This window comes from Anolis sagrei, chromosome 2, assembly GCF_037176765.1.
Source record: "Anolis sagrei isolate rAnoSag1 chromosome 2, rAnoSag1.mat, whole genome shotgun sequence".
Taxonomy (NCBI): domain Eukaryota; kingdom Metazoa; phylum Chordata; class Lepidosauria; order Squamata; family Dactyloidae; genus Anolis; species Anolis sagrei.
The window spans coordinates 20,844,548-20,872,158 of NC_090022.1; the positions used below are offsets into that span (position 1 = coordinate 20,844,548).

Here is a 27,611-nt window from a genome sequence, read left to right on the forward strand (position 1 = left end):
TGAGCATCTGCTCAAAGGCACAAAAGCAAATAATGAAGCGAACTACCTCAGTCAGCTCCAAAGCCCAAAGTGGCTCTTATCTTTTATTGCAATTTACACTATATACAGGAGCAGAATAAAATATGTCCATTCACTTAGCTGCACATTGCTGGAAGCAGGAACCACATGGCTATCTGATTTCTGTGGAATGTAAACACGTTACTGGAACACTCCGAAGTCATGCTCTAGGAATAAAGCACAGCTCTATGCATTTAACTATTACATTGCATTGCTATACCACACAGTTTAAACTATTACAATATTTCATCACATTTAAACCACCATATTCTGAAAAAGAAGGTTAAGGATCCTTTACATTAAGCATCACTTTGTGGCACAACTATTCTGAGCTGCCTTGGAAATGCAGCATTCTGTGGTTTGGTGCCCACTCTTTTCCTCAACCTTGATTAGTAGGGAAAGGTTGGTAAAAAGAAAAGAAAAGAAATGTTCTTGCTGTTGTTGCTATAAAGGTCTCTCCTCCTCACATAAGCAAGATAATACAGTCTCCCACTGGAAACTCCAATTCGTATGGAGCATGGAGATGAGAAAAGAGAAGAACTACACAAAGTCTATACATGATCTGAATGGGCTCTTTTATGGATCTTTTATGGAGCTAATACTTAAAGTCCTAGGTGAACACAGAGATCATCAGTCCTTGGCAGAAAGAGAACAGAGAAGGTGACAAACAAGCTTCCTATGGAAGGGAAAACTATAACCCGGGAACCCATCAAGAGGAATCTTGTAACTGTGTCATCCCAGGACATCTTGATGCTTGACACAAAGGACGCAGTGACACCATCTGGTGAACAGAAGCAAACCAATGGCCAGCTATATCTTATTTCAACACTGTCTATAAGATAGTGTCTCCTACTGCTCCAGAGAGCAACTAGGGAGTTTAGGAGTTCGGAAGAGGTTTGAGATAGATGATAGATAGATAGATAGATAGATAGATAGATAGACAGACAGACAGACAGACAGACAGACAGACAGACAGACAGAGATTCTCCAGGGAGTCAAAGGAACTGGAGGAGCTCTCCCAACTGTCTTCATAATCTGTGTCTATTAAATAAGCAGTTACTTTGCTTACTATTAATGGTAGGGCTTGGATTGTCTAGTTCCCAGATTATTCTTTAATCATGGTTTAACACCCTGGTTATTGTGTGCCTTGAAGTCATTTCCAATTTACGGCAATCCTGAGATGCACCTATCATAGGTTTTCTTGGCAAGATTTGTTCAAATCTGGTTGGCCATTGCCTTTCTCTGAAACTGAGAGAGGGTGACTGGACCATGGTCACTGATATTATATTATAGCGGATTTCCATGGTTGAGTGGGGATTTGAACCCTAGTCTCCAGGGTTTTAGTCCAGTGCTCAAATAGCTACATCACACTGTATGTATTTTTAATCATTTATGTTAATAATTCTGTTTTGTCTGTCTTGTAGCTGCAGTGAAATGTCTTCCTCTGAGTTCCTGAAGGATAAGAAAATTGAGCAAGTCAGTCTTGCTGACAAGGTGAGTTGAAAGAGAAGGTTGGACTTTCATGTCATCTGACCTTTTGCAAATGAAAACTAGGACAAGTGTGAACAAGGAGAAGGAAGAGGAGGAGGAGGATGTCTGGATTATTGATGTTGCCATACCGGGTAACAGTTGCATTGAGGAAAAACAACAGGAAAAATTCAGCCACTATCAAGACCTCAAAATTGAACTGCAAATGCTCTGGCATAAACCAGTACAGGTGGTCCCAGTGGTCATTGGTGCACTGGGTGCTGTGCCAAAAGATCTCAGCTGGCATTTGGAAACAATAAACATTGACAAAATCACGATCTGTCAACTGCAAAAGGCCACCTTATTTGGATCTGCGCGCATCATTCGAAAATACATCACATAGTCCTAGACGCTTGAGAAGTGTTCAACTTGTGATTTTTTGATACGAAATCCAGCGTTTGCTGTGACATACTGTGATTTTATGTCAGTAAAATAATAATAATAATAATAATAATAATAATAATAATAAGGATTTAAAGATCAAACTGCAAAGACTGGCACAAGCCAGTAAAAGTGGTCCCAGTGGTGATCGGCACACTGGGTGCAGGGTGCAGCGCCTAAAGACCTTGGCCTGCACTTGAAGAAAATTAGTGCTGACAAAATTACCATCTGTCAGCTGCAAAAGGCCACCTTACTAGTATCTGCACACATTATTCACCTATACATCACAGAGTCCTAGATACTTGGGAAGTAACCAACGTGTGATCCAATACAACAGCCAGCAGAGTGATCTTGTTTGCTGTGGACTCATCTTGTTGTGTTTCAAATTATTATTATTATTATTATTATTATTATTATTATTATTATTATTATCCACATGAGCACTAGCAGTGCATCTGTGCTATAGAAGTAATGTAGTTTGACACCACCTTAACTTCCATGGATCAATGCTATGGGATCCTGTTATTGGTAATGTAAAGAGGCCCCAGCACTATTTGCCAGTTAAAGTGATGTCAAACTGAATTAATTCTACAATGTAGGTGCATACTCAGGATTTGGAACTCTAGCTGTTTTTCCCTTCAGCTTCCCAAGTTCCCAATCAATGTGACTAATTGTCAAGAATTCTGGAAGTTGAGGTCCTCAAAAATCTAGAGGGCCAATGTTGTCTTAGGCAGTCCTAGCATGTGCATTAAGTGTGGCACAAATGTTATCACAGAGTAGATAAGGTGCTGTAACTCCAAAATGACAGTAGATATTGCTATCCTACAGGTGAGACTTCACTATCAGCAGATGCCTGGTGAACAAGAAGAAAATGGGACATCTCAGCAGCATCCACATCTTCTTGAAGCTTTGCATCAGTTAGCCAACCTGGGCCTCCCCCTTGACAAGCTATGGGAGAGCCTGAGGACTGGTTTCCCATTCCACCAGAAAGTTACTGAGTTGGAAAGCCGGCAACAGACCTTGGAGAACATTGTCTCTGTCCTGAGTCGGGAGCTGGGAAGAAGAGAGGGAGTTTCTGGAGTCACGCTGGGGGAAGCCATGGCCAGGATCATTTATCTAGAGCAAAAGGTAAGAGATGGTCTGGTAGCTACATAGGCTTCAGTCTCACGATCTCTGTATGTTCCTTCAAGTCATTTGTCAACTTCTGGTGTCCCTGTAAATGTCAATGGGTTTTCTTAGGCAAGGAATACTCAGAGGTGGTTTTGCCAGGCCCTTCCTCTGAAATCTAGTCTACGGTGCATGGTTTTTTACAGATTTCCAACCAAGTCCTGACCAGGATTGTCTTGTAGGCATACAACAAGGACATGGACAGGGATCCTAATCAAAGTGTGGAGTTGTTCATCTCTCCTGCTCTTGGCCATGAGAGTGTTTCAGGCAATTGGACTACAAAGAACATTTGGGTCAACAGGGCTGTTTGTATCTTGCCCTTCTTCAAAAGATCCTCTTTCCTCTGCCTTTGTAGGCACTGCTTACATGACTGGCTGAATCCTACCGCCTGTGATTTTTTATCAATAGCATTGCAAAGCTGGGTATCATAAGGTGCTTGTAAACAAAAACCACACGAATCCCGAAAACCAGATGGGATGACGATATGTGCAAATGAAGCCAGGTTTCACGAGGATGAAGTAGCGAAAGAGAATTAGAAGCAGCCACTACCAAGGAAACAAAAAGTCAGAGAGTAGGAAGTATTTGGCAAGGATTCATCATTCTCATGTCAAATCTATTTGGTTATTCACATGCACTACTTTCAAATAGGATAATGGGTTCATGGAATACTTGGCTCAGACTTCCTTTCAATCTGCTATGTAAAAATCTTATTCCAAAAAACAGCAAGAAAACAAGACAGAAAAGACAGTGTTCCAACTCTGTCGATTTCTCCCAACGTGACTATGAAACACTGCAGCTTATTTTCTTCCTATTTATCATTTGTTTACAAATATTTATAAACAGATGCCATCTGATCTTGTATCCATGGATTCAAGCTCCCCCACACACCAAAATCCCAAAAGCAAAGCTTAATTTTGCCATTTTGTATGAGGGATACCATTTTACAATGCCATTGTATGTAAAGGGACTAGTTTATTCAAGTATTTTGGTATTCTCAGAGGGTCCTGGAACTAAAACCCAGTGGATACCAATAGCTCACTGTTTTTGAAAATCAGTGCACAACAATAATAAAGCACACAGTGAAAAGCAATACTGTATAAATAAGGACACGTATAATGTGGAATCAATTTGGTTGGCTCCAGAACCAAGTCTAAGCAGATTCCTCAACCAAATTGGACCAATATGGATTAATATTTAGGAAAGTGTGAAATGCTTTTTCTATCAGTCTTTCCAATTCTATATGATGTGGGGATTGTGGAGGTACTTAGGCGATCCCTTGTAGTCCGAGGATGATGGTCCTCCAAGTTCGGTGTCCTGGGGGTGAGTTCGTAGGTGGCTGTGGAGCCCGAGGTAAAGGTAATGGTAAAGGTTTTTCCCAACTCTGAGGGTTCGTGTTCATCTCCATTTCTGAGCCGAAGAGTCAGCGTTGTCCATAGACACCTCCTAGCTCATGTGGCCGGCATGACTGCAAGGAGTGGCATTACCTTCCCGTACAAGCACGTACAAAGATGTAAGAAAAAAAGTCAAAGTAAAGGCTAGAAGTACACAACCAATCAGAATGGGAGCAGAAACAGAGAGATGAAATAGATGACATTCCCAACTGTCTGTTGCATCCCAGTTCAAGAAACGAGACCATAAGATTAAATCCACCACACTGGACTGTAGGAAAAGTAATCCTTGTTTATTGATGAAAAATTGGTTACAAAAGAAAGGTAAATGCAAAGTCAAAAAGCCACAGAAAAACACAGCAGTCAGTAGAATCTCTGAACTTGAGCAAAATTTCAAAAGCCACAATACAAGAACCAGGAATCTGTTAGCCTTTTACTAACCATGAACTTGATAACTAAGCCTCTGGGATTACCGCCCATGAAACACAGGAATTCTGCCAAGGCACAGCCACAGTCCCAAACATTGCTTGATCTAAAGAGGCACCCGGCAGGAGGCCTCTTAAACCAAAGAAGCTATTCTTTGAAACGCCCCTTGACTTTGACGTCTGGGCCTGTCTCTCCTGTAAACGATGTGACCTTCGTAGAAACTGGGAAACATTTCTGTCTCTAACTATCTGTTCTCTTCGGTCCTCATTAAAAACCCCAGGTGGAGAGATATCACGGCTAGTGATATCACGGCTAACTTCCAAAACATTTTCCTCCAGCTGTTGAGTTTCGATTTCATTGCTGCTGACCTCTGCATCAACAACAGATTCCACACTGTCAGGGTCAGGGAGAGCTTGCTCAGTTGGAAAAACTGTCAGAGAATCCGGTTCACACAGATCAGGATCAGGCTGAACCCGAACACTGTCATACAGGAGACATAGGGGAAGGGAAACCCTTAGTTTGTATCAGGGGTCCTCAACCTGTGGATCCCCAGATGTTTTGGCCTTCAACTCCCAGAAATCCTAACAGCTGGTGAATTGGCTGGGATTTCTGGGAGTTGTAGGCCAAAACACCTGGGGACCCACAGGTTGAGAACCACTGGACTAACTAATTGTTCCTCATTGAGAGCTTGAGACTTGGTTAGTGTGGGGCTGAATTCCAACACAAGGCAACATATTCCATTATCTTATAGTTTCATTATCTAATTGTATCTTGCTTTGCCTTAATTCCCCAAATCTCATCTGAACCAAGAAACTATACAGGACCAGCTTTGGTTAGTACTTGGATAAGAGATCCACCAAAGAATCCCAGATGCTGTAGACTCTATTTCAGAGACAGACACTGGCAAAACAACCTCTGAGTATTATTTTTGTGTGAAGAAAACCCTATGAAATGCATGGTCTCTCTGTAAGACAACAAGTGATTTCAACACACACAGCAGTTCAGTATGCTGCTCATCTCGGATTCAGACTCACGTCAACCTGAACAAACTGTTTCAGGTGTTATTACACCTGAACATTAGGAAGAACTTCCTAACTGTGAGAGCTGTTCAGCAGTGGAACTCTCTGTCCCGGAGTGTGGTGGAGGCTCCTTCTTTGGAGGCTTTTAAGCAGAGGCTGGATGGCCATCTGTTGGGGGTGCTTTGACTGTGATTTTTCTGCTTCTTGGCAAGAGGTTGGACTGGATGGCCCATGAGGTCTCTTCCAGCTCTATGATTCTATGAATCTATCTCTTTTAAGGTGGAACAGCAAGACTCACTCCTGGCCCTGAAGGATGTGATGATCAGCAACATGGCATCCCGGATCCATACCTTGGAGCAGACCACTTACGATGGGTGTCTTCTCTGGAAAATCCCAGAGGTGGGACTTAGAAGTCAGGAAGCACAAACTGGAAATCGCCCGGCCTGTTATTCCCCCGGTGAGTGAACAAAAATGTGGATAGAAAAAAGAGAGACATAGGCATTTTGGTTTTATAAAAAAAATCTCCTGTTGGAAATCTTATGGTGTATACAGTGCAGGTAACTTATCATGGATTGTCAGGAAAGTCCATCATCAAAAGATCTCAAATCCTGTGACTAAGTAAACAAAAACTCTGAAATTTAAAAAAGAAAATCTATACCTTAGGGAAATGTGAACAAAATTTCAAACATAAAATTCAGAGGTTGGATACATTTATTTCTTTATTTACTATATTTATTTGCTGTCCCTCTCAGCCCACAGGCAACTCGGGGCGGTGTACAGTTCATACCATGACCATAAAATACAATTTCCATACCATAAAAACAATTAGGGAATATAAAACCATAGCAAAGTCAATTAAAACACATATTCATTAGGGTCTCCTTGTTAAAACATTGTCCAGTCACGTTGTCAACCATTCCATTTTCCTATGTCCGTTACACTGTATTTGCAGCAGACACCTGCTTAAAAAGCCAAGATCAAAAGATCAAAATGGAAGGGGCCAATCTGATATTCTTAGAGAGGGTGTTCCATAGCCAAGGGGCCACCACTGAGAAGGCCCTATCTCTCATCCCCGTCAAACGTACTTGTGACAAAGGTGGGACCGAGAGCAGGGCCTCCCCAGATGATCCTAAGGTCCTAGATCAGTGGTTCTCAACATGGGGTCCCCAGATGTTTTTGGCCTTCAACTCCCAGAAATCCTAACAGCTGGCAAACTGGCTGGGATTTCTGGGAGTTATAGGCCAAAAACATCTGAGTACCCCAGGTTGAGAACCAGTGTCCTAGATGATTCATAAGGGGAGATGAGTTTAGACACGTAAGTTGGGCCAGAACCGTTTAGGACTTGATAGGTTAAAGCCAGCACTTTGAATTGTGCCCAGTAGCAAACTGGCAGCCAGTGGAGCAGGCGCAACAGAAGAGTTGTGTGCTCCCTGCGCGCCACTCCTGTTAGCAATCTGGCTGCCGTCCGTTGGACCATTTGAAGCTTCCGGACAGTCTTCAACCCCACGTAGAGAGCGTTGCAGTAGTCTATATGGGATGTACATTCCCTTTTTTGGATTACTGCTCTCATAATTGCTCAACCAGTGCAATAAATAAATAAATAAATAATAGGTATCTATCCCTATGGGAGATGTTTTGCTACAATAAATACAGTCTAGGTATCCCTTATCTCAGATGCTTAGGAGCAGAAGTGTTCTGGATATTTTTTTTTCAGCTTTTGAAATATCTCTATTTACATATATGAACATAATGAAATGTCTTGGAGATATGATACAAGTCTAAATACAAATGCACTTATGTTTTATAACATACCCTGAAGGTAATTTTATGCACAGTGTCGTCAATAACTTTAGGCATGGAACAAAGCTTGTGTCTACTGAACCATCAGAAAGCAAAGGGGTCCCTATTTCAGCCAGATATGTTGACAATTTTGGAGTGTTTTGCATTTCCAGATAAGGGATGCTCAAGCTGTACGCACGATGATATCATTGCACTCAGAACCTTCCTGTACTTAACTTTTACTGGGAAAATGTGAAGAGATGTGGGAGGTAATCAGGTCCAGTTTGAGGAGTCCACCTTGGGTCACGTCCCCTCTTATCCCACACAGGACTATGGGTGCTGGTCTGGTAAATGACAGAAGACATTAACAATGTTTGCCCACTGGAAAAAAAATCATTATCCTGCATTCCTACACTACTTTGTTTTTCTCCTCTCTGCTATCAAAGCATTTTACACCAGCCGCTATGGTTACAAAGTCTGCCTCAAGGTGTTCCTGAATGGAGATGGGACAGGAACTGGAACCCACCTCTCACTCTTCCTGGTCCTGATGAAAGGGGAATATGATTTTCAGCTTAAGTGGCCTTTCCGACATAAGGTAGGAGGAGCTTTCATATCATTTTTGTAAGAGAGTATGAGATATCATCATCATCCTCATTGGTTTTTTTATCCGCTTTGAGTCGCCTGAGGGCTGAGAAAAGCGGTATATAAATGAAGTAAATAAATAAAATAAATAAATATCTAGCACCATCACTGTACATTGCGTAACCAGGCGTGTTTGTTCTTATGACCCAGAGAAGAGAGGGAACTGAATAACTGCCACCCAAGACTATAAGCCTGAATAATATCCAAAGACACCAGATCTGGATTTAAACACTTTGCATGTAACTTGGCACTTACAAGTAAAATAACAACGAAACAGTTCCCTAGCCTCAAGCACACAATATAATTGAGACATTCCATGCAAGGAAAATGGAATGGCAGTATGGAAAGGCATTGGAGTACCTGGTGGCACAGTGGGTTAAACCGCTGAGCTGCTGAACTTGTTGACCGAAAGGTCACTGGTTCGAATCCAAGGAGTGGTGTGAGCTCCTGCTGTTAGCCCCAGTTTCTGCCAACCTAGCAGTTCAAAAACATGCAAATGTGAGTAGATCAATAGATACTGTTCCAGCAGGAAGGTAACGGCGCTCCATGCAGTCATGCCGGCCACATGACCTTTGAGGTGTCTATGGACAATGCCAGCTCAGTGCTGCAGAATTTGAAGAGGCACGAATGGAGGGTGAAAGAGAGAAACGTGCCAAGAGGAAGGCACGTCAAGCCAACCCCGACCGAGACCGCCTTCTACCTGGAAACCAATGCCCTCACTGCGGAAGAAGATGCAGATCAAGAATAGGGCTCCACAGTCACCTACGGACCCACTGCCAGGACACCGAACTTGGAGGACCATCATCCTCGGACTACGAGGGATCACCTAACAAGCTCCAAAACTCAGTCTGAATTCGAAAGTCCCAGAGTAGTTTGACATGTTCATTTTCTATAACTTTTTCAGGCTTGTGGTCCCACCAGTTCTTTGTCGCAGGCAGATGGTATTTGTGGCACAAGTTCCAAGGAATCATCTGAGCAATGGTGTTATGCCTCTGCTTGTAGTCTGACTGCACAATCTTAATTGTTTCATCTGCTTCCTTGTAGAGTCTACACCAGATCTGTTGCCAATTTTTCAATTTTGGCTTTGATGGCATTTGTGTTAATGGCTTGTTCTTGGGCTGCCAGAATCAGGTCTTCCGTCTCCTTTTTCAAATTTCCATTTGTGAGCCACATCCATGTTTTTTCATTGTCAATTTGGCTGTCTATTTTCCCCAGGAACTGTCCATGGAGAGCTTTCTTTTGCTATTATTATTATTATTATTATTATTATTATTATTATTATTATTATACCAGCCTCTCCATTAGATTATTATAGATATTGATCCTGTAGATATGTGATCACACATCTACAGGACTAAGTTTTCCTTCCCCTGTAGTACTTGTCTTCCCTCCCTGGATTTCTTCAGAGCATTCTAAATTTTAATAGAAATATACCTTTTCGTTCTCCTCTTTTTATCAGGTCACATTCACTCTCCTGGATCAAGACAACAAGCACCATATTTCCAGATCATTTCGACCCCTGGAGTCATCATCTTCATTCCAGCGTCCTGTGAATGAAACCAATGTGGCCAGTGGCCTTCCTGAGTTTTGCCCTTTGAACTTACTCCATTCTCCCAGGACTTCATACATCTGTAATGATACTTTAGCCATTCAAGCTGTGATTGACATGAAAGCTTAGGCCGAATGTAAGCCTAATGGACTGGAGATTGACTGATAACCATTGATTGTTCAGCCGCACTGAGAGTCTGGTTTGGTGGGTCCAAAACAGTTCTTGAAAGAGACATGACTACATTGCTCATGATCTCTTGAAAAACAGGAAACTTGGGAACTGTCCTACCTTTCCAAGAGGACTACACAGAGACAATCTAACAGTTCCCAGATTCAAAAATAGAACTTTGAATATATTGTACAACTAATGCCTTTTTAGATAATGCTAAGGTTATGTGCACGATGCGGCATTGAATTTTTGCCATAGTTTGTAAGCCACCTTGAGTCCCTTTCGGAGTGAGAAGGGCAGGGTATAAATATAGTAAAAAAACAAATTGATATCAGAAGAAGGGGGGCATTGGAGCTACACTCAGTAAGATCCGTTTTAAGCATGACTGTAATTGATCCAGTTTAGGGCTGGAAACAAGCCTTGTAGAGTCTGTTCAGCAAATCCAGTTTAAGGCTGGATGCAGGTCTTTTGTGGTCTATTCTAGCCATATCTATCACAATTACGGTGGATCCAGTTTAAGAATAGATGCAGGCCTTGTATGGTCCGTTTCCAATCATGACTATCATGACTACACTATGTCTAGTCTTAAATTGGATTTGAGGTCTTTTCTAATCATGACTATGATGACTGTTCTGTCAGGGATACTTTGATTGTACTTTCCTACATAGCGGGGTTGGACTAGATGGCACATGTGGTCTCTTCCAAATCTATAGTGAAAGGACCAAGGCAGTGACATCTCCAGCCCATCCCTTGTTTGGGTATCAGCCAGCAAGTCAACGACTTAAATCAAGAAATAATTTTCTAAGATCTACAGAGACACTAGCTGGAACACCCCAGCAAGTGAGAGTCCAAAAGTGGCAGGCTCAAACCCAGAACCTCAATCAATGGCTGATACCAAATGAGAGACGCCCTCCTCGGCACACAGAAAACTGGGCAACTTGGAAGGCACTGAACAGACTGCACTCTGGCACCACAAGATGCAGAGCCAACCTTAAGAAATGGGGCTACAAAGTGGAATCCACGACATGCGAGTGTGAAGAAGAGCAAACCACTGACCACCTGCTGCAATGCAACCTGAGCCCTGCCACATGCACAATGGAGGACCTCCTTGCGGCAACACCAGAGGCACTCCAAGTGGCCAGATACTGGTCAAAGGACATTTAATCAACTACCAAGCTTGCAAACTTTGTGTTTTGTCTGTCTGTCTGTTTGTTTTGTTAAAAATGTAATACAAATGTCTGGTTGCTCCTGACACGATAAATAAATAAAAAATAAAATTCCAAATTTATGATTCTATAACGACAAACCCTGTTCTAACGAAGACTATAATCATTAATGGGCTGTATTTAGGGCAATGAACAATATTTTTAGATCAAACTTTAAAATGCATGTTCATGATGCTAAACGCTAGTAAATAGTTCCTTTAAGAGTCTGGAAAATAGGACAGATTCACTACTTCACAAACATGACTGATTTAGATTCCTTTGAATCTCAGAACTGCTTTTTTAAAGGGATGGTGTTTAACATTGCCAGACAGTCATTATTACTAAAAAGCATTGATTTTACAAATTAATGAAAATGCAATGTAGATCATTAAAACAGTCATCCTCGTACAACTGAAGGTAATAATTTGAATACCATGAAATAGCAAAGTAGTTTTCATTTAATATGTTTACGAGTTGGCAGTTCCAGACTAGATTGAATTACATAGGAGTCTTGCTGGTCCAAATATGCTTAATAATTTCAGGGAGGCTTCACCCTCCTTCAAATATGGTCTCGGTGACCTTGATCCAAGTTTGTGTCTTGAATTCAGTAGGTCTTTTCTAAGTATAACTAAGTCTGAATCCAACTATCCAAAATATGACACATTTGTATAAATGAGATATAGTATGAGATATTATCATCATCGTTTGTTTTTATTTAGCACCATCACTGAGCATTGTGTAACCAGGTGTGTTTGTTCTTATGATCCAGAGAAGAGGGGGAACTGAATAACTGTCACCCATGATTATAAGCCTGAATAATACCCAAAGACACCAGATCTGGGTTTAAACACTATGCATGTAACTTGGCACTTGGAAGTAAAATAACTACGAAACAGTTCCCTAGCCTAAAGCACACAATGTAATTGAGACATTCCATACAAGGAAAATGGAAGGGCAGTATGGAAAGGCATTGGAGCACCCGGTGGTGCAGTGGGTTAAACCACTGAGCTGCTGAACTTGTTGACCGAAAGGTCGCTGGTTCGAATCCATGGAGTGGTGTGAGCTCCTGCTGTTAGTCCCAGCTTCTGCCAACCTAGCAGTTCAAAAACATGCAAATGTGAGTAGATCAATAGATACCGCTCCAGCAGGAAGATAATGGTGCTCCATGCAGTCATGCCGGCTACATGACCTTGGAGGTGTCTATGGACAATGCCAGTTCTTTGGCTTATTTTATTGTGTCATCAGCAACCAGACATTTATATTACATTTTTAACAAAAACAAAAACAAACAAACAGACAAAACCCAGAATTTGCAAGCTTGGTAGTTGATTAAATGTCCTTTGACTAGTAGCTGGCCACTTGGAATACCTCTGGTGTTGCCGCAAGGAGGTCCTCCATTGTGCATGTAGCAGGGCTCAGGTTGCATTGCAGCAGGTGGTCTGTAGTTTGCTCTTCTCTACACTCGCATGCGGGTGTGGAGCTCTTTGGCTTAGAAATGGAGATGAGCACTATCCCCCAGAGTCAGACACAACTGGACTTAATGTCAGGGGAAAACCTTTACCTTTACCTAGGGAAAGGCATTTGCAGATACTGCTTCTTTTGTTTTCCCTGTCTAAGTCCAGGCAGTGACAATTGGGATAAATGGAGGGCTTTTCATCTGCTTCTAGACCTAGATATGATGGAAGGGTTCCTGCCTCTTCTTCTCTGTCTCCATGGCCAGGACAGGGGAAGTTTGGGTGAAGTCAATCTTTCACCTGCTTATAGGCTTAGACATGATGGAGCTGTACCAGCCTCTTATCTCCCTCTGAGGTCAGGTCAGTGGCAGCTGAGACAGAATCAGAGTTGGAAGAGACCTGGTGGGCCATCTAGTCCAACCCCCTGACAAGAAGCAGGAAAATCACAATCAAAGCACCCCCATCAGATGTCCATCTAGCCTCTGCTTAAAAGCCTCCAAAGAAGGAGCTTCCACCACACTCTGGGGAAGAGAGTTCCACTGCTGAACCGTTCTCACAGTTAGGAAGTTCTTCTTATTGTTCGAGTGGAATTTCTTTTCCTGTAGTTTGAAGCCATTGTTCTGCGTCCTAGTCTCCAGGGCAGCAGATAACAAGCTTCCATCTCCTTCCAGAGATGGAAGGGGGACTTTTCATCTTAATGTTAATGTTTCAACTGACCACCTTGATTAGCATTTAATGGCTTGGAAGTGCTTGGGGGGAATATTTTGTTGAGAGTGATTTGATGTGCCTGATTGTTTACTCTCTGTTGTTTTGCGGTTGTAATTTTTGATTTTTTTTTAATACTGGACAATTTCAACAGAAAGGAAGAAACCATAAAAATGAACAAATACTGGCTACCAGTATTTAAAAAAAATCAAAAATTACAACAGCAAAACAACAGAGGGGAAACAATCAGGCACATCAAATCACTCTCAACAAAAGATTCCCTCCAGGCACTTCCAAACCATTAAATCCTAATCAAGGTGGTCAGTTGAAACATTCACACCTAGCTGCAGCAGACAAAAGTCCTTTGTCCCACCCTGGTCGTTTCACAGATATATAAACCCATTTTCCTACTTCCAACAGACCCCACTACCTCTGAGGATGCTCGCCACAGATGCAGGCAAAACGTCAGGAGAAAATGCATCTAGACCATGGCCATAAAGCACGGAAAAACCTACAACAACCCAGTGATTCCGGCCATGAAAGCCTTCGACAATACATTGAACAAAACTGTGTTTGTCCACATTGTCAATCCCAGAAGCCAAACCCATATACCAAAGAAAGATTCATCAAGCTCATGCATTGGTTCAGTCTTTTTTTTAATTTTTCAAATGTCACAAGAGGTTAAAGAGGCAGTGCGTGAATCTACATTAAGTCCTACATCCTGTCATTACGCCTACTCCCCAACAGAGGGCGCTCCCTCTACGCCTTCCACTCCTACGAACGCCCTCGAACTACAGTTACACAAAACACGTACACAGTGCCTTGGGAGAGGAAGCAGCATCCTTCACAAGTGCCTTCTTCCTCCAAAGCTGCTCCTCGGTGGCTGCTTCGACCCTGAAGATATGCAGAGAGGTCATCCGTTGCGGCGGCAGTGGGAAAGCAGTTGTTTGAGTTTGGGTTGAGGGAGGAGAGGGGTCACTCTACCTGAACTCCCCCTTTCCAAACGGCAGCACCATAGAAATGAATGTAGCAGACCATAGGGACCATTTAAGATAGATAAAGTTAGGAGAATGGGGAATATGTGGCCCATAGGACTCTTACCATCTTTCACCACTGGTCACTCTAGCTAGAGCTCAACATTGCTGCACCATCCCCTGTTCTGCTTTAAGAATACTTCTAGAACCAAGTCACTGATGGTCTTAGGGTAAGACATACACAATGCACAAGTGACATCTTTGTGTATATAGCAAGACGCATCCAACATTATAATTGGTTGCTGTACAAACAGAGGAGTCTCCAAGTAATCCTATATCCATAGCACTGGCATTGTCCAGCTGGGAAACAAGACAATATTGGCCTACCCATCAAAACAGTTGTAGACCACCATTAGGAGCCTCCAATACTAGAATGCCATCTGTGTAAACTTTAAAACAGGGAGGAATGGACCTATGTTAGTCACCATTTAGAGTTTGCAATGGCATGATGGATATTCATCCCTTCTTGTACTTTCCTAAATGATTTCCCCCAAATATAATCAGAAACAATGAAAGAGAGAAGTTAGTGGTGCTGAATGAGTTAAAACAATTCAGCAGCCCTTGCTAATATGGCTCACTGATAAGCAATGGCCTCTGGTGTCCCACTAGGGTTTTTCTTCACACATTTCTGGGGTGACAGTCATTCACAGTCGCAACCAGAGCCAGGAAATGGAGTCGGTTAGGGTTGCAGGGAAGGTCCAATGCAAATAGAAAAAGAAACATCTGCAAAGTTGAAGACGGGCCAAATTAGCACATTTGGGTGGTGTTCTTGGCTCACAAAGAAGCTAAGAGAAGCAGGGATGTCACTCTGCACATAGGAACTGAGGAAAATAGGGTTGACTGTCAGGGACTGCAAGAACCCAGGTTTCCATGGGATCCAAAGAGGCACTAGATCTCCAGCTTCTTGTTGATCAGAAGAGAGCAGGAACTGAGAGTCCCTCCGTGTTTGGCTACCTCGGTGCACGCAGCAGGGATGAGGTTGTAATCTGGAAGTTTCTGGAAAGGCTGAGGAAGGGAACAGACAGAAATCGGTTAGTCTCTTTCCAAATAGAAATCCCCTTAACTCTGCCTCCGCAGAGACCAAACAAACCCTGTCGCCATAGAGCACAAAAGTTGACCCTTGGGTTATGCATCTGCCTCGCCCTGCCAAGTCAGACCCAGACTTTACCCAAAGGAGCCTTATCACAAAGTCTTATCACAAGTGTAAATAGGTCATTTGCAAAGCAGGTCAAGATGTCTTCCCCTTCTTAACTGTAGTGCATCAGGAGAGGGAATGTATAGCATGATCCCCCCTATCCACGGACTTAATATCCATGACTTCACTTACATAGACCGAAAATATTCCCCCTTAAAGTGTCTGTGGGAATCTAGGACTTCCAGTGCAATTCTATTCTTCTGGTCCAAGCACACCATTGAATAGCACTGGAGGACCAATAAAGGCACCCAGACATTTTCTTTTGTGAGCCTCTTTAGGCGCTCCATGGGTCCACAGTGGTGCAGCAGGTTAAACCGCCGAGCTGCTGACCAAAAGGTCTGTGGTTTGAATCTGGGGAGTGGAGTGAGCTTCCACTATTAGTCCATGAAACACACTCAGATCTTTCACGTGGCAGGAGGGATCTTGTTCTTCTTATCCCACCTCTGCCACCAATAAATATGAAATACCCACACCGAGGAGATACCGGTAGAAATCTTCAGGCAGGGGAGACCTTTACTTTATCATCCCACCTTGCCACCAATTGTGTAAAAGATGAGGCTTTGTTTATTTGGGAGTGGGGTTTATATGAATGAGAGAGAGATAATTTTAAGACACCTGTTTATGTCACTTTAATATGTGTAATCCAATACCACAAATTTATCTTTGGCTCCACAAAACCTTCAACTTCTTCTCTTTAGGAAATACTCTCTTAAATAAGCAAACATGAATTCTCAGTATCTGAACTGAACAGAAACAACATTTATTTGAAGATTTCTCAGGTTCACATATAATTGATGGTTACACAGTATCTCCTTATTAACGTTACACTTAACTCTTTATTCTTCCAGAAATATGACACTGTTACTAATAAACTTTTAACATCAGGTTATCTTCTGTCACTTTAGTATCTGTGGTTTCTTTTCCTTTAAGACTTATATTCTATTCTCAGTCTCACTCCTGTTGCTTCAGACTTGACACTGAAGTCAAAACAGAACTACTGAGAATCTCTTACTTCTAGCAATGTGGGTAGATCAATAGGTACCGCTTTGGCGGGAAGGTAACGGCGCTCCATGCAGTCATGCCAGCCACATGACCTAGAAGGCATCTACGGCTCTTAGGTCAGCTTAGAAAAGGAGATGAGTACCAACCTAGTCGGACATGACTAGACTTAATGTCAGGGGAAAACCTTTCACTTTTACCTTAGGCTCTCCAGTGCAAGTCTATGGTGTGCTTCCTGCCCAAGTATAATCAAAAGACAGGACTTGTTATTGAGATTTCAGATGCCTTTAGGGCCTGTGGACATTTCTCCCACAGATACAGGGATGGTATAAAAGACCCCAAGGAATCATAGTAAAATGGCTAAAGCGTTCCCTTTCTTCCCTACATAGGGGAGGGGAGAGCAGATTTGTTTCTGGGGGCTCACCAAGATGCATCATGTTAGTGACATTCAAGCATTATGTATTTGCTCTTTTTTTGAGTGAGGGGGAGGGAGACTGGGTCTGTGGGTTGTTGTACGTTTTTTGGGCTGTATGGCCATGTTCTAGAAGCATTCTCCCCTGTTGTTTCGCTTGCATCTGTGGCAAGCATCCTCACAACCTCTGAGGATGCTTGCCAGATGCAGTTGAAATATCAGGAGAGAATGCTTATAGAACATAACTGTACAACCTGAAAAACCTCCAAAAACCCAGTGATTCCAGCCATGAAAGCCTTCAACAATACATTGAGATTGAGTCTATTCTCCTGTCCCATGAACCTGCTCCAAAATATTTCCTACCTCAACATTTAAGTCCTGAGAGGGAAAGCACCAGTGATGGTGACAGCTGGTGTTGATAGTTATCAATGGAAAGCAGGGGGGAGAGAGACAATTCAGACAGTCAAAATGAGATTGGTTTGAGGGGCAAGAAGAATGCACTCCAGCTGGGAACACACCATCATTTCTTTTCCCCACCCGTGTCAAGACCAGCTGCTCCTTCCTTGTCTGAATTGCCTCTTCTCCCTCTCCGCTGGTCAGCAGAAGAAGCTGTCCCTCCCAAGGGTCAATAGCTTCCCAGTTTTAGGGAAAAGTACCAAAAAATATAGCAGAGCATCCAAAATATAAACAGGATACTAATAGTTGAGCAATTGACTCACAGCAAGCAGAGTGTGAACTGCTATGTGATGTGGCTGTAAAGAATTTAGAGCTTAGGAAGCAAATATGCAGAGTTCAATCTTAGAAATCACAAACAGTCTATTTACATTAATAAAAAGAATAATTACATTTCTTAATAGTTAAAGAACGGGTTCTGAGCTACTCTAACACCCATCTCTTCTACGGTTTGAAGAGAGGGAAAAAAACTCAAGAACTACATCTCTCCTGATACACAAGCAGAGAGAGATCTCAAAGCACACAGCACACAAAGATGTAAAAAGTAGAACTCAGAAGTAAAGGCCGGCAGTAGAAAAGTAGCCATTCTACACAACCAATTAGAATGAGAGTAGAAACAGAGAGAAGAAATAGATACATTCCAACTGTCATGCCTGGTTTTGGTCAAAAGATATTTAGCTGCATGTACTCCTTCTATTTTTATCAGTTTTATACTAATTTATGTAATGCTTTTGATACAAAATAAATAAATAAATATACATATCATACAGGAGACATGGGGAAAGGGAAACCCTCAGCTTATTGTATGCTAACTTGTTCCTCATTCAGGACTAGCGACCTGGGCAGTGTGGGGTTGAAGCCCAACACCCAGGAGGGAGAGACTGTAATGCACTCTTGGCATTCAGTTTTCCTTCTACTTTCATGGGAGTTTGGAATGTAATTAAATGTAAAAATATTCAAATCCACAACATTAAACCTGCAATTGAGGAAGTTTAACTGTGTTTGCTATAGGACAGGCATGGGCAAACTTTGGTCCTCCAGGCGTTTTGGACTTCAAGTCCGGTAGGCTGTTAGGAATTGTGGGAATTGAAGTCCAAAACACCCGGAGGGCCAAAGTTTGCCTATGCCTGCTATAGAAACTTTCCCATGGAACCAAACCCAACCCCTAGAGCAGCATTTCTCAACCTTGGGGTTGGGACCCCTGGAGGGGCTGCGATGGGGTGTCAGAGGAGTCTCCAAAGAGTACCATCGGAAAACACAGTATTTTATGTTGGTCATGGGGGTTCTGTGTGGGAGGTTTGGCCCTATTCTATCATTGGTGAGGTTCAGAATGCTCTTTGATTGTAGGTGAACTATAAATCCCAGTAACTACAACTCCCAAATGTCAAGGTCTATTTTCCTCAAGGTCAACACCCACCAGACCCTTCCAGTATTTTCTGTTGGTCGTGGGAGTTCTGTGTACCAAGTTTGGTTCAATTCCATCGTTGGTGGAGTTCAGAGTGCTCTTTGATTGTAGGTTAACTACAAATCCCAACAACTACAACTCACAATGACAAAATCAACCCAACCCCACCAGTATTCAAATTTGGGCGTATTGTGTATTTGTGCCAAATGTAGTTCCTGTGAATGAAAATACATCCTGCCTATCAGATATTTACATTACGATTCATAACAGTAGCAAAATTACAGTTGTGAAGTAGCAACAAAAAAAATGTTATGGTTGGGGGTCACCAAAACACAAGGACCTGTATTAAGGGGTCACAGCATTAGGAAGGTTGAGAAACACTGCCCTAGAGCAATTCAAAGTTTCAAAACCTCAATGATATCTCAAATCATGGTCTTTATTTGTCCTGCTTGTTGCAATCCAGATAAAGGAGACTTCCAAAGGTGCTTGGAGACTATTGCATCAGCTGAGTATATCTCCATGTTTTCTTCTGAAAAATAACCAAACCTTAGACCTACGAGACCTAACAGTGAGCTGTATTGATCCATTATCCTCTGTGCACCTTTGAAATGTTAGCTGTACGTTATTCCCACTTTCTCAAAGACTCTTGTGGATTAACAGCCACGACTACACATGACAGCACGTTTTGTGCAGACATAAAGCAAACAAAGTTCTGTGCTGGTACTTAAGGGTATACAGGTCAACAAATAAGTTATCAACCCTTGCACAGCAGGCTCAGCTAGCAAATAATCTTTGACCTGGTTTCAGTTTATTCCCAGATGTGCCCAAACAGAAGCCACAGCTTTTGCTCTTTGCATGAACCCCAGCCCTCTTCCCCATTCTACAAGGCCTCTGTTCATCTGACCTGCACACTGTTGGGGTATTCCTCTGTACTGCGATGCAAGAGGACACTGCTTTTCTGGCCCAGCCGAGCATAGATGCAGTTGGCAGCTGGGTCATCAGGCACCGTCAGCGTTTCATAGTGGTGGTCTGTTAATTGCTCCATGGTCTTCAGGAAAGAAATTGGAAGAGTGATAAGGCAGAATGCAGATTCAAAAGCTTGCAGTAGAAAAGCATCAATTTTACTATACTAAACTAACTAACTGCTCATCATTGAGGACTTGAGATTTGGGCAGTGTGGGGTTGAATCTCAGCTCTGTTACCATCTAATTTCAAAGGCTAAGCAGAATCAAGCTTTGGCTAAGAGAGCATTAGGGATCTCCAAGTAAAAGCTAGGAAAGAACCCTTCCTGAAACTTTGGTGAACGGTTGTGGTCTGTCAACAAAAGTCGGTAAAGCAAAGCAAGATAAACCATTGGTCTGATTCAGTATGAAACAGTTTATTATACTCCTGAACATATGTTGTTTTTGCTGCCTTCAAGTTGACCCTCACTTATGGAGACTCTACCCTAGAGCTTTCTTGCTAATGTTTGTTTACACGGTATTTGTAATTGCTTTCCTCTAACAGCTAGAGAGTGTGACTTGCTCAAGGTCACCCAGTAGGTTTCCATGGCTGAGCAAGGATTTCAATGCTGGTCTAGTCCAATACTCAAATCACTACACCATGCTGGCTCTCTACGCAGACGTAGCCAGCCATTAAGGGAAACCAGCTGTGTTACTATAACCTTGAAAAACTGTCTGCACAATGAGCAGACTGCTTTTTCTCCGCCTCCCTTACCAAGGGCTGTCAGGGAAAGAAAGAATTCAGTTTCCCCAACAAACAGCCTGCTGCAGATTTTGATGGATGTGATATAAGAGCTTTCCTTCTTCTGACAGACCACTTGGTGTCCAAGTTGGGCATAAATAAGAATACCTATACAACAAGCCTGCCCATTTGTCTGCATGGATTTCTGCATATTCAACTAGTGTTTTAATGCAAAACTGGTCTAAGAAGTCTGAGATGGTTAGGCCAGGATGGAAAGGAGGTGAACCTAAGAACTTTATGCAGTGTCAAAGGCTTTCATGGCTGGAATCACTGGTTGTTGTAGGCTTCTTGGGCTGTATGGCCATGTTCCTTAGAGGTTGTCGGATTCCTGCCACAGATTCAGGCAAAACATCAGGAGAGAATGCTTCTAGAATATGGCCATACAGCCCAAAAAACCTACAACAACCCAAACTTTATGCAGGTTTTATTTATTTACTTACTTACTTAACTTTATACCCCACCCTCTCTCCCTCGTGGAGGGACTCAGAGCAGCTAAGAAACAGCAACAATTCGACGCCGTTTCCCTCATCTGAAAATCCAAAATCACAAATTCTCCAAAATCATCCACAAGGATGGCTGAGACAGTGAGACCTTTGCTTTCTGATGATTCAGCGTGCTCAAGCTTTGTTTCACAAAAAAGTATTAAAATATCACATAGGAAATTTCTTTCACTCGTTGTGTTTATTATTTCTGTATCTAAAAACAAGCACTGGGTCAAGGTGGCGCAGTGGGTTAAACCCTTGTGCTACTGAACCTTTGAGCTGAAGGTCGGTAGTTCGAATCCACAGGACTGCCAACCTAGCAGTTCAAAAATATGCAAATGTGAGTAAATAGGTACCGCTTCGATGAGAAAGGGATAAGACAGTCCAGTCATGCCAGTCAAACAACCAGGAGGTGACAACACAGGCTCCTTGGCTTGGAAATGGAGAAAAACACCTCCCACAGAACCAGAGATGAGCACCGCCTCCAAAGCCAAACATGAAAGGAGAAGCCTCTGCATTTGTTTGTGTGTTTCATTGTATTGTAACAAGGCATTAAATGTTTGCCGGTATCTGTTTACACTGTAATCTGCTCTGAGTCCCCATGGGGAGAAGGGTGGAATATAAATAAAGTGTTGAGGTTATTATGTTGTTGTTATTATTATTATTATTAGGTGTATATTAAATATAAATGAACTTCATATTCAGACTTGGGTCCTACCTTCAAGATATCCCAGCATGTATATCCACATTCCTAAATCTTTTTTTAAAAAAATCCCAATCTCAAAACATTCTGGTCCCATGGATATCATTTAATCCAGTGGTTCCCAACCTGTTCCCAGTGGTGCATAAGAACTAAACTGTGGTCCGTGGTCTCACCATTACTACATCGTTGCAACAAGAGCGACTACTTTCGCCAACCCTCTTATACTGCCAAGGCTTATTAAATATGTTTTCTGTGGGCAAGCAGATGGTGACTACTGGATGGTGTATGTTCTGTATCAGAAACTAGAGCTAGCTAATGTAGTTTTCTGAAAGAGCACCCCAAATAACCAAACCGAATCTAAAGTTGACCAAAAACTGATTCGTAACCCCTTTGGTACTAATGTTGGAGAGTGGTCACTGGTCAAGTGGTACCTGGTCAAAAAAAAAGGTTGGGAACCACTGATTTAAAGGATACTCAACCTATTGTTCTTTTCAGAAACCCACCATCCCAGTCTCAGCAATTCTAGGTGTTACCTTCATGGCTTTCTTGGCCACATCACTGCTGCCAATCACAACCGTGTCAGATCCAGCCATGCTGCAGAAGCTGCGGAGATGCAATGTGCCTGAGACAGGAACGGTCGACACAGCAAAATCCTGCATGGAAAAATATTGATTTGGACTATGGCAGAAGCTGTTATCTGAGCTAGAAAAGAACTTCAGCAAGGTTGGGGGACCTGTAAGTCTCTGGCTATTGCTGGCCTTAACTGGCATCAGTCAAAGCCAATAATGAGGAATCAAGTGGGCCTCCATTCCTATTAATTCCCCACCTCTGAAATGAAATGCAGTTACATGCTCTTTTATGTTTTTGACATTTATTTCTGGTGTTAAATACAATTAGTCATCCTCATCATCTGTACCAATAATAATAATAATAATAATAATAATAATAATAATAATATCCTACTAATATAATATAATAACAATAATATCCTGTTTTTGTCTCCTAAGAGACACTCAGTGTGGCTAACAATACTACAAACAACATACAAATAAAACCCTAAAACTATTATTATTATTATTTTACTGACACAAAAACACAGTATGTCACAGCAAACGAGATATAAATGCTGGATTTCTATTATTATTATTATTATTATTATTATTATTATTATTATTATCTCCACAAAAAGACTCAATGTGGCTATTTAATCAATGAAACAGAATAAACCGGGACAATAAAACAATTAAACAATTAAAAATAAAACAATATACAGCTCTCCTTGAATCAGTTTTGCAAACTTTTTTCTTTAAAAACCTACTTGAATATGGATTGGGCCAGGGCTTCCTATTATTCTTACTAGTGTCAACTCATAGCCTTCATGGCAATGGACAGGGAATCCACTCAAAAATATCTTCAAGCAACTGGAAGGACAACAGACAAGGGACCATTCTGACATCTTTTTTCTTCTGTTATTTCCCTTTTCATATATCCTTCATGTATCTTCACACCGTTGGACATCATCTGTATGCAGATGACGTCCAACTCTATCACACATTTCCATTGACTGCTAAGGAGACTGTCCAGGTCCTGAACCAGTGCTTGGCAGCTGTGACGATCTGGATGAGGGTGAACAAATTGAAACTGAATCCAGACAAGACAGAGGTACTCCTGGTCAGTCGTAAGGCCAAACACGATATAGGGTTATAGCCATGTTGGATGGGGTTACACTCCCCATGAAATCACAGGTTGGGAGTGATCCTGGATTCTTCACTGAACCTGGAACCCCAGGTCTTGGCGGTGGCCAGGGAAGCTTTTGCACAATTGAAACTTGTGTGCTAGCTGCACCTGTACCTTGAGAAGCCAGACTTGGCCACGGTAGTCCACATTCTTATTACATCTTGAATAGACTACTGCAACTTACTCTATGTGGGGTTACCTTTGAAGACTGTTCAGAAGCTCCAAGTAGTCCAATGGGCGGCAACCAGATTGCTCACCAGTGCAGAGTACAGGGAACACACAAGCCCCCTGTTACATCAGCTCCACTGGCTGCCAATTTGCTTCCGAGAACAATTCAAAGTGCTGGCTTTATGTTATAAAGCCCTGAATGGTTTTGGACCAGCTTACCTATCCAAACATATTTCCCCCTATGAAACAACTCAGGTGTTAAGATCTGCTGGGGACAACCTGTTCTCGGTCCCGCCACCTTCGCAGGTGCAACTGGTGGGGACGGGCCCCTCGGCCTTGGAATTCCCTCCCTAGCGATATTTCTGGTTTTCAGGAGGAAAGTAAAACCTAGCTGTTGAACTAGCCATTTGTGGAATAGTAACATAGCCATAGTTCAATATACATCCACGGAAGCGATAGCAGGATTAGGTACTATGTTTTAATGGTTTTAATTGTGTATATATACTTGATTTTAAAGTTTATTGTGATGTGTATTGTGTGTTTTTATATTTATATATAGATGCGGCATTGAATATTTGCCAAGACTGGAAGCCGCTCTGAGTCTCCTCCAGGGTAAGACAGAGTAAGAAACAAAATAATTAATAAATTGTTAAAATGTGTATGTCAATACAGTTTTAAAAGGAAGCGTGATCTGCTGGGTTGAAACAGGGTGTGACTATAGGAAAAACCGTTATGTAGACTCTGGAAAAGCTAAGAGAGATGCTGTTATCTATTGAGTGGTTTTCAAAATATGTTCCAAGCACCAGACTTGATGAACAAGATTAACAGTGGCAGACAAATGTTCTTAGAAGATAATCTGAATAACCTAATCAAGTTTCCATTTGCAATGTACGTTATGCAAAGTCACAGTTGCGTTATAAGGTGCACTATAGTGATAAATCCATTCTGAGTTTTAATCTCAGAAGCTCTCCAAAATGTTGAGGGTATTTTTTGTGTGGACTTCTGCCCATTGTGATGAAGTCTATGAGTTGTCACTATTAAGAATAATTCAAACCTCTGGCCCAGTCCATAATGAAGATGGTGAGGTAAAGGAAAACAGGAAAGTGATGGCCAATGACATATCTTAAAGGGAAGGAGTGCTGAGTTTTATATGTCATGCTCACCCTGAAAGCATCCGCAACCATCTCTGCTCCTCTGTGATTAGTCCATTTGGATATGCCCACAAAGAACTCTCTACCTGTAAAACAAAAGGCATTAAGAAGATGGAATAAGCCATCTGTCCTAAACACAGAGTAGGATAAAGTCTCCTTAGACTCACAAGCCTGCCTAACTGTTGTCCTTTCTACACTGTCCTTATATCCCAGGATAATGATAATGATAATTTATTTATAATCCACCTTCTCTCCCCTAGGTGACTCAGGACGGTTTCCAATGAGTAACAAACATTGAAAACTTTTAGACCCAGGATCTGATCCCAGATTATCTGTTTATCCCAGATTATATGGAACTTGAGATCTATGGCAGGCATCCTCAGAGGTTATGAAGTGCTTCTAGAACATGGCTATATAGCCTGAAAAACCTACAACAACCCAAAGACTGGATGGGCATCTGTCGGGAGTGCTTTGCTTGTGTTCTTCTGCCTGGCAGAATGGGGTTGGACTGGATGACCCTTGCATTCTCTTCCAACTCTATGGTTCTATAATTATGTACACATTAAGAATCCTTTCCTCATTTCCGGACACCCACCTTCACTTACCTGAAATTAAGAGGAAAACGGTTTTTAGATTAAAGACCTTGACTTCAAGGCAGTCTTAATCCTGCTTTGTTTTGTTTTCAAGCCATTCACCAACCCCTGCTGGTGGCGGGGGAGCACAAGCCCTCAAAATCCCATCAACCACTCCACTGTCTGCTACATTATAATTATCCTCATTAATCATTTATATAGCATATTCAATAAGAAAAGTGATTTATAAGGCTTTCTCTCTCACACACACATACAATCTCCATGTCTTACTTAATCCTTCCATTTTCTCAGCTCCAAGGCTCATTCAGCTCTCTCCCTAGAATAAAGGGCTGCCCTTCACATTGAAGCAGGTTCATTTACCTGTGAAAAGGACATCACTTCCATCCAAAGTGGCCCCCTCATCCTTAACCTCAACCACACGCAGCTTTAGCTCCTCCAAGACTTTCTTGACACTGCAGATCTGGAACAACAGAGAGAATAATTTTGAAAATATGAGACATTTACCATCAAAATAATCACTTTTTTCACATCACTTTTTCTCATGTAGTCCTTAAATGTGATGCCTCTTCAGGTACCTCTCAATATCACTCAAGCCATGAAATATCCTTCTCTGGAAGTTTTTTTAACAGAAGTTGGATGGCCATCTGTTGGTAGTGCTTTCATTGTGCCTTCCTGCAAGGCAGAAAGGGGCAAGACTATCGTGTGGCCTCTTTGACCACTGTGAGTCTATCAACCTTGACTTGGCTTTCCAGCAAAGTCTAAGTCCAATCAATGCTAAATAAGCATATACTTGGAACAGTATGAAAAACACAGGAACCACAATGAAGCCATTATTATTATTATTATTATTATTATTATTATTATTATTATTATATGACAGGCTCAAAGCCAACCTTAAAAACTCTGCCATAGACACTGAGAACTGGGAAGCCCTGGCCCTTGAGCACTCCAGTTGGAGGTCAGCTGTGACCAGCAGTGCTGCAGAATTTGAAGAGGCATGAATGGAGGGCGAAAGAGAGAAATGTGCCAAGAGGCGCGTCAAGTCAATCCCGACCAGGACCGCCTTCCACCTGGAAACCAATGCCCTCACTGTGGGAGAAGATGCAGATCAAGAATAGGGCTCCACAGTCACCTACGGACCCCCTGGAGGACCATCACCCTTGGACTATGAGGGATCACCTAAATAAGTAAGTAAGTAATTATTATTCCTCCCTATGATGGGCATTTTATGGAGCAAGCTATTTAATGGCTTCTGCCAGTAACTTCCCTGCATAACCACTAAGCTTGCCAAAGTGAAAACTGGAGACACCTCTTATCATGGTTGTGTAGGAGCCATAGGTTGTGTAGAACCCTCCAATGGCACAATGGATTAAACTCTTGTGCCGGCAGAACTGCTGACTGAAAGATTGGCTGTTCGATTCCAGGAAGCCGGGTAAGCTCCTGTCTGTCAGCTCTAGCTTCTCATGTGGGAACATGAGAGAAGCCTCCCACAGGATAGTAAAACATCCAGGCATCCCCTGGGCAACGTTCTTGCAGACAGCCAATTCTCTGACACCAGAAGCAACTTGCAGTTTCTCATGCCGCTCCTGACCCAAAACAATGGTTGTGTATAAGAGGGAATTTCAGCAAATGTTGCTTGTCATGCAATTAGGTAACAAGTAAGATTTGAGCAAAGGAGCTTCTCCAGGTTTCAATCTGGTAACTTAAAAATTATATGCCGTTCGCTCTCCATATGCATGAATTTGGTATATATGGATTCAACCATGCATGGCTTGAAAATATATATATTTTTTAAATCAAAATAAGCAAAGCTTGATTTTACTACTTCATATAAGGAAGACTATTTCACTATGCCATCATACCTTTTGAGACTTGAGCAACCATGGATTTTGGTATCCAAGTGTGTGTGTGTTTGTGTGTGTGTGTGCGTGCGTGTGTGTGTTCAAACCATGCCCAATGTAACCACAAACACAAACCAGAATGTCCTATGGAGACAACCATGACATAAAGTGAATTAAAGTGGACTCCACTTAGAAAGCATTATGTAGACACAGCATAGTATCAATAGC

The 27,611-nt window shown here is 42.1% G+C and overlaps 1 protein-coding gene and 1 long non-coding RNA gene across 2 annotated transcripts in view; one reads left to right on the plus strand and one right to left on the minus strand.

Annotated features, from left to right (window-relative positions):
- The first annotated feature begins 6,343 nt into the window (after window positions 1–6,343).
- Window positions 6,344–9,921, plus strand: LOC132765668 (uncharacterized). The gene is made up of 3 exons (XR_010909123.1): window positions 6,344–6,422; window positions 8,191–8,339; window positions 9,846–9,921. It is a non-coding gene; the product is annotated as an uncharacterized lncRNA (long non-coding RNA).
- Window positions 9,922–14,106: 4,185 nt separating this feature from the next.
- DDAH2 (DDAH family member 2, ADMA-independent) overlaps window positions 14,107–27,611 on the minus strand; it is a 62,275-nt gene continuing 48,770 nt past the window's right edge. The window contains exons 3-7 of the mRNA XM_060759416.2: window positions 25,903–26,002; window positions 24,962–25,035; window positions 22,427–22,546; window positions 19,870–20,013; window positions 14,107–15,506 (exon numbers count right to left, since the gene is read on the minus strand). Coding sequence (XP_060615399.2) covers window positions 15,390–15,506; window positions 19,870–20,013; window positions 22,427–22,546; window positions 24,962–25,035; window positions 25,903–26,002 — 555 coding nt within the window. The 3' untranslated portion in view covers window positions 14,107–15,389. The remainder of the gene's footprint in view (window positions 15,507–19,869; window positions 20,014–22,426; window positions 22,547–24,961; window positions 25,036–25,902; window positions 26,003–27,611) is intronic.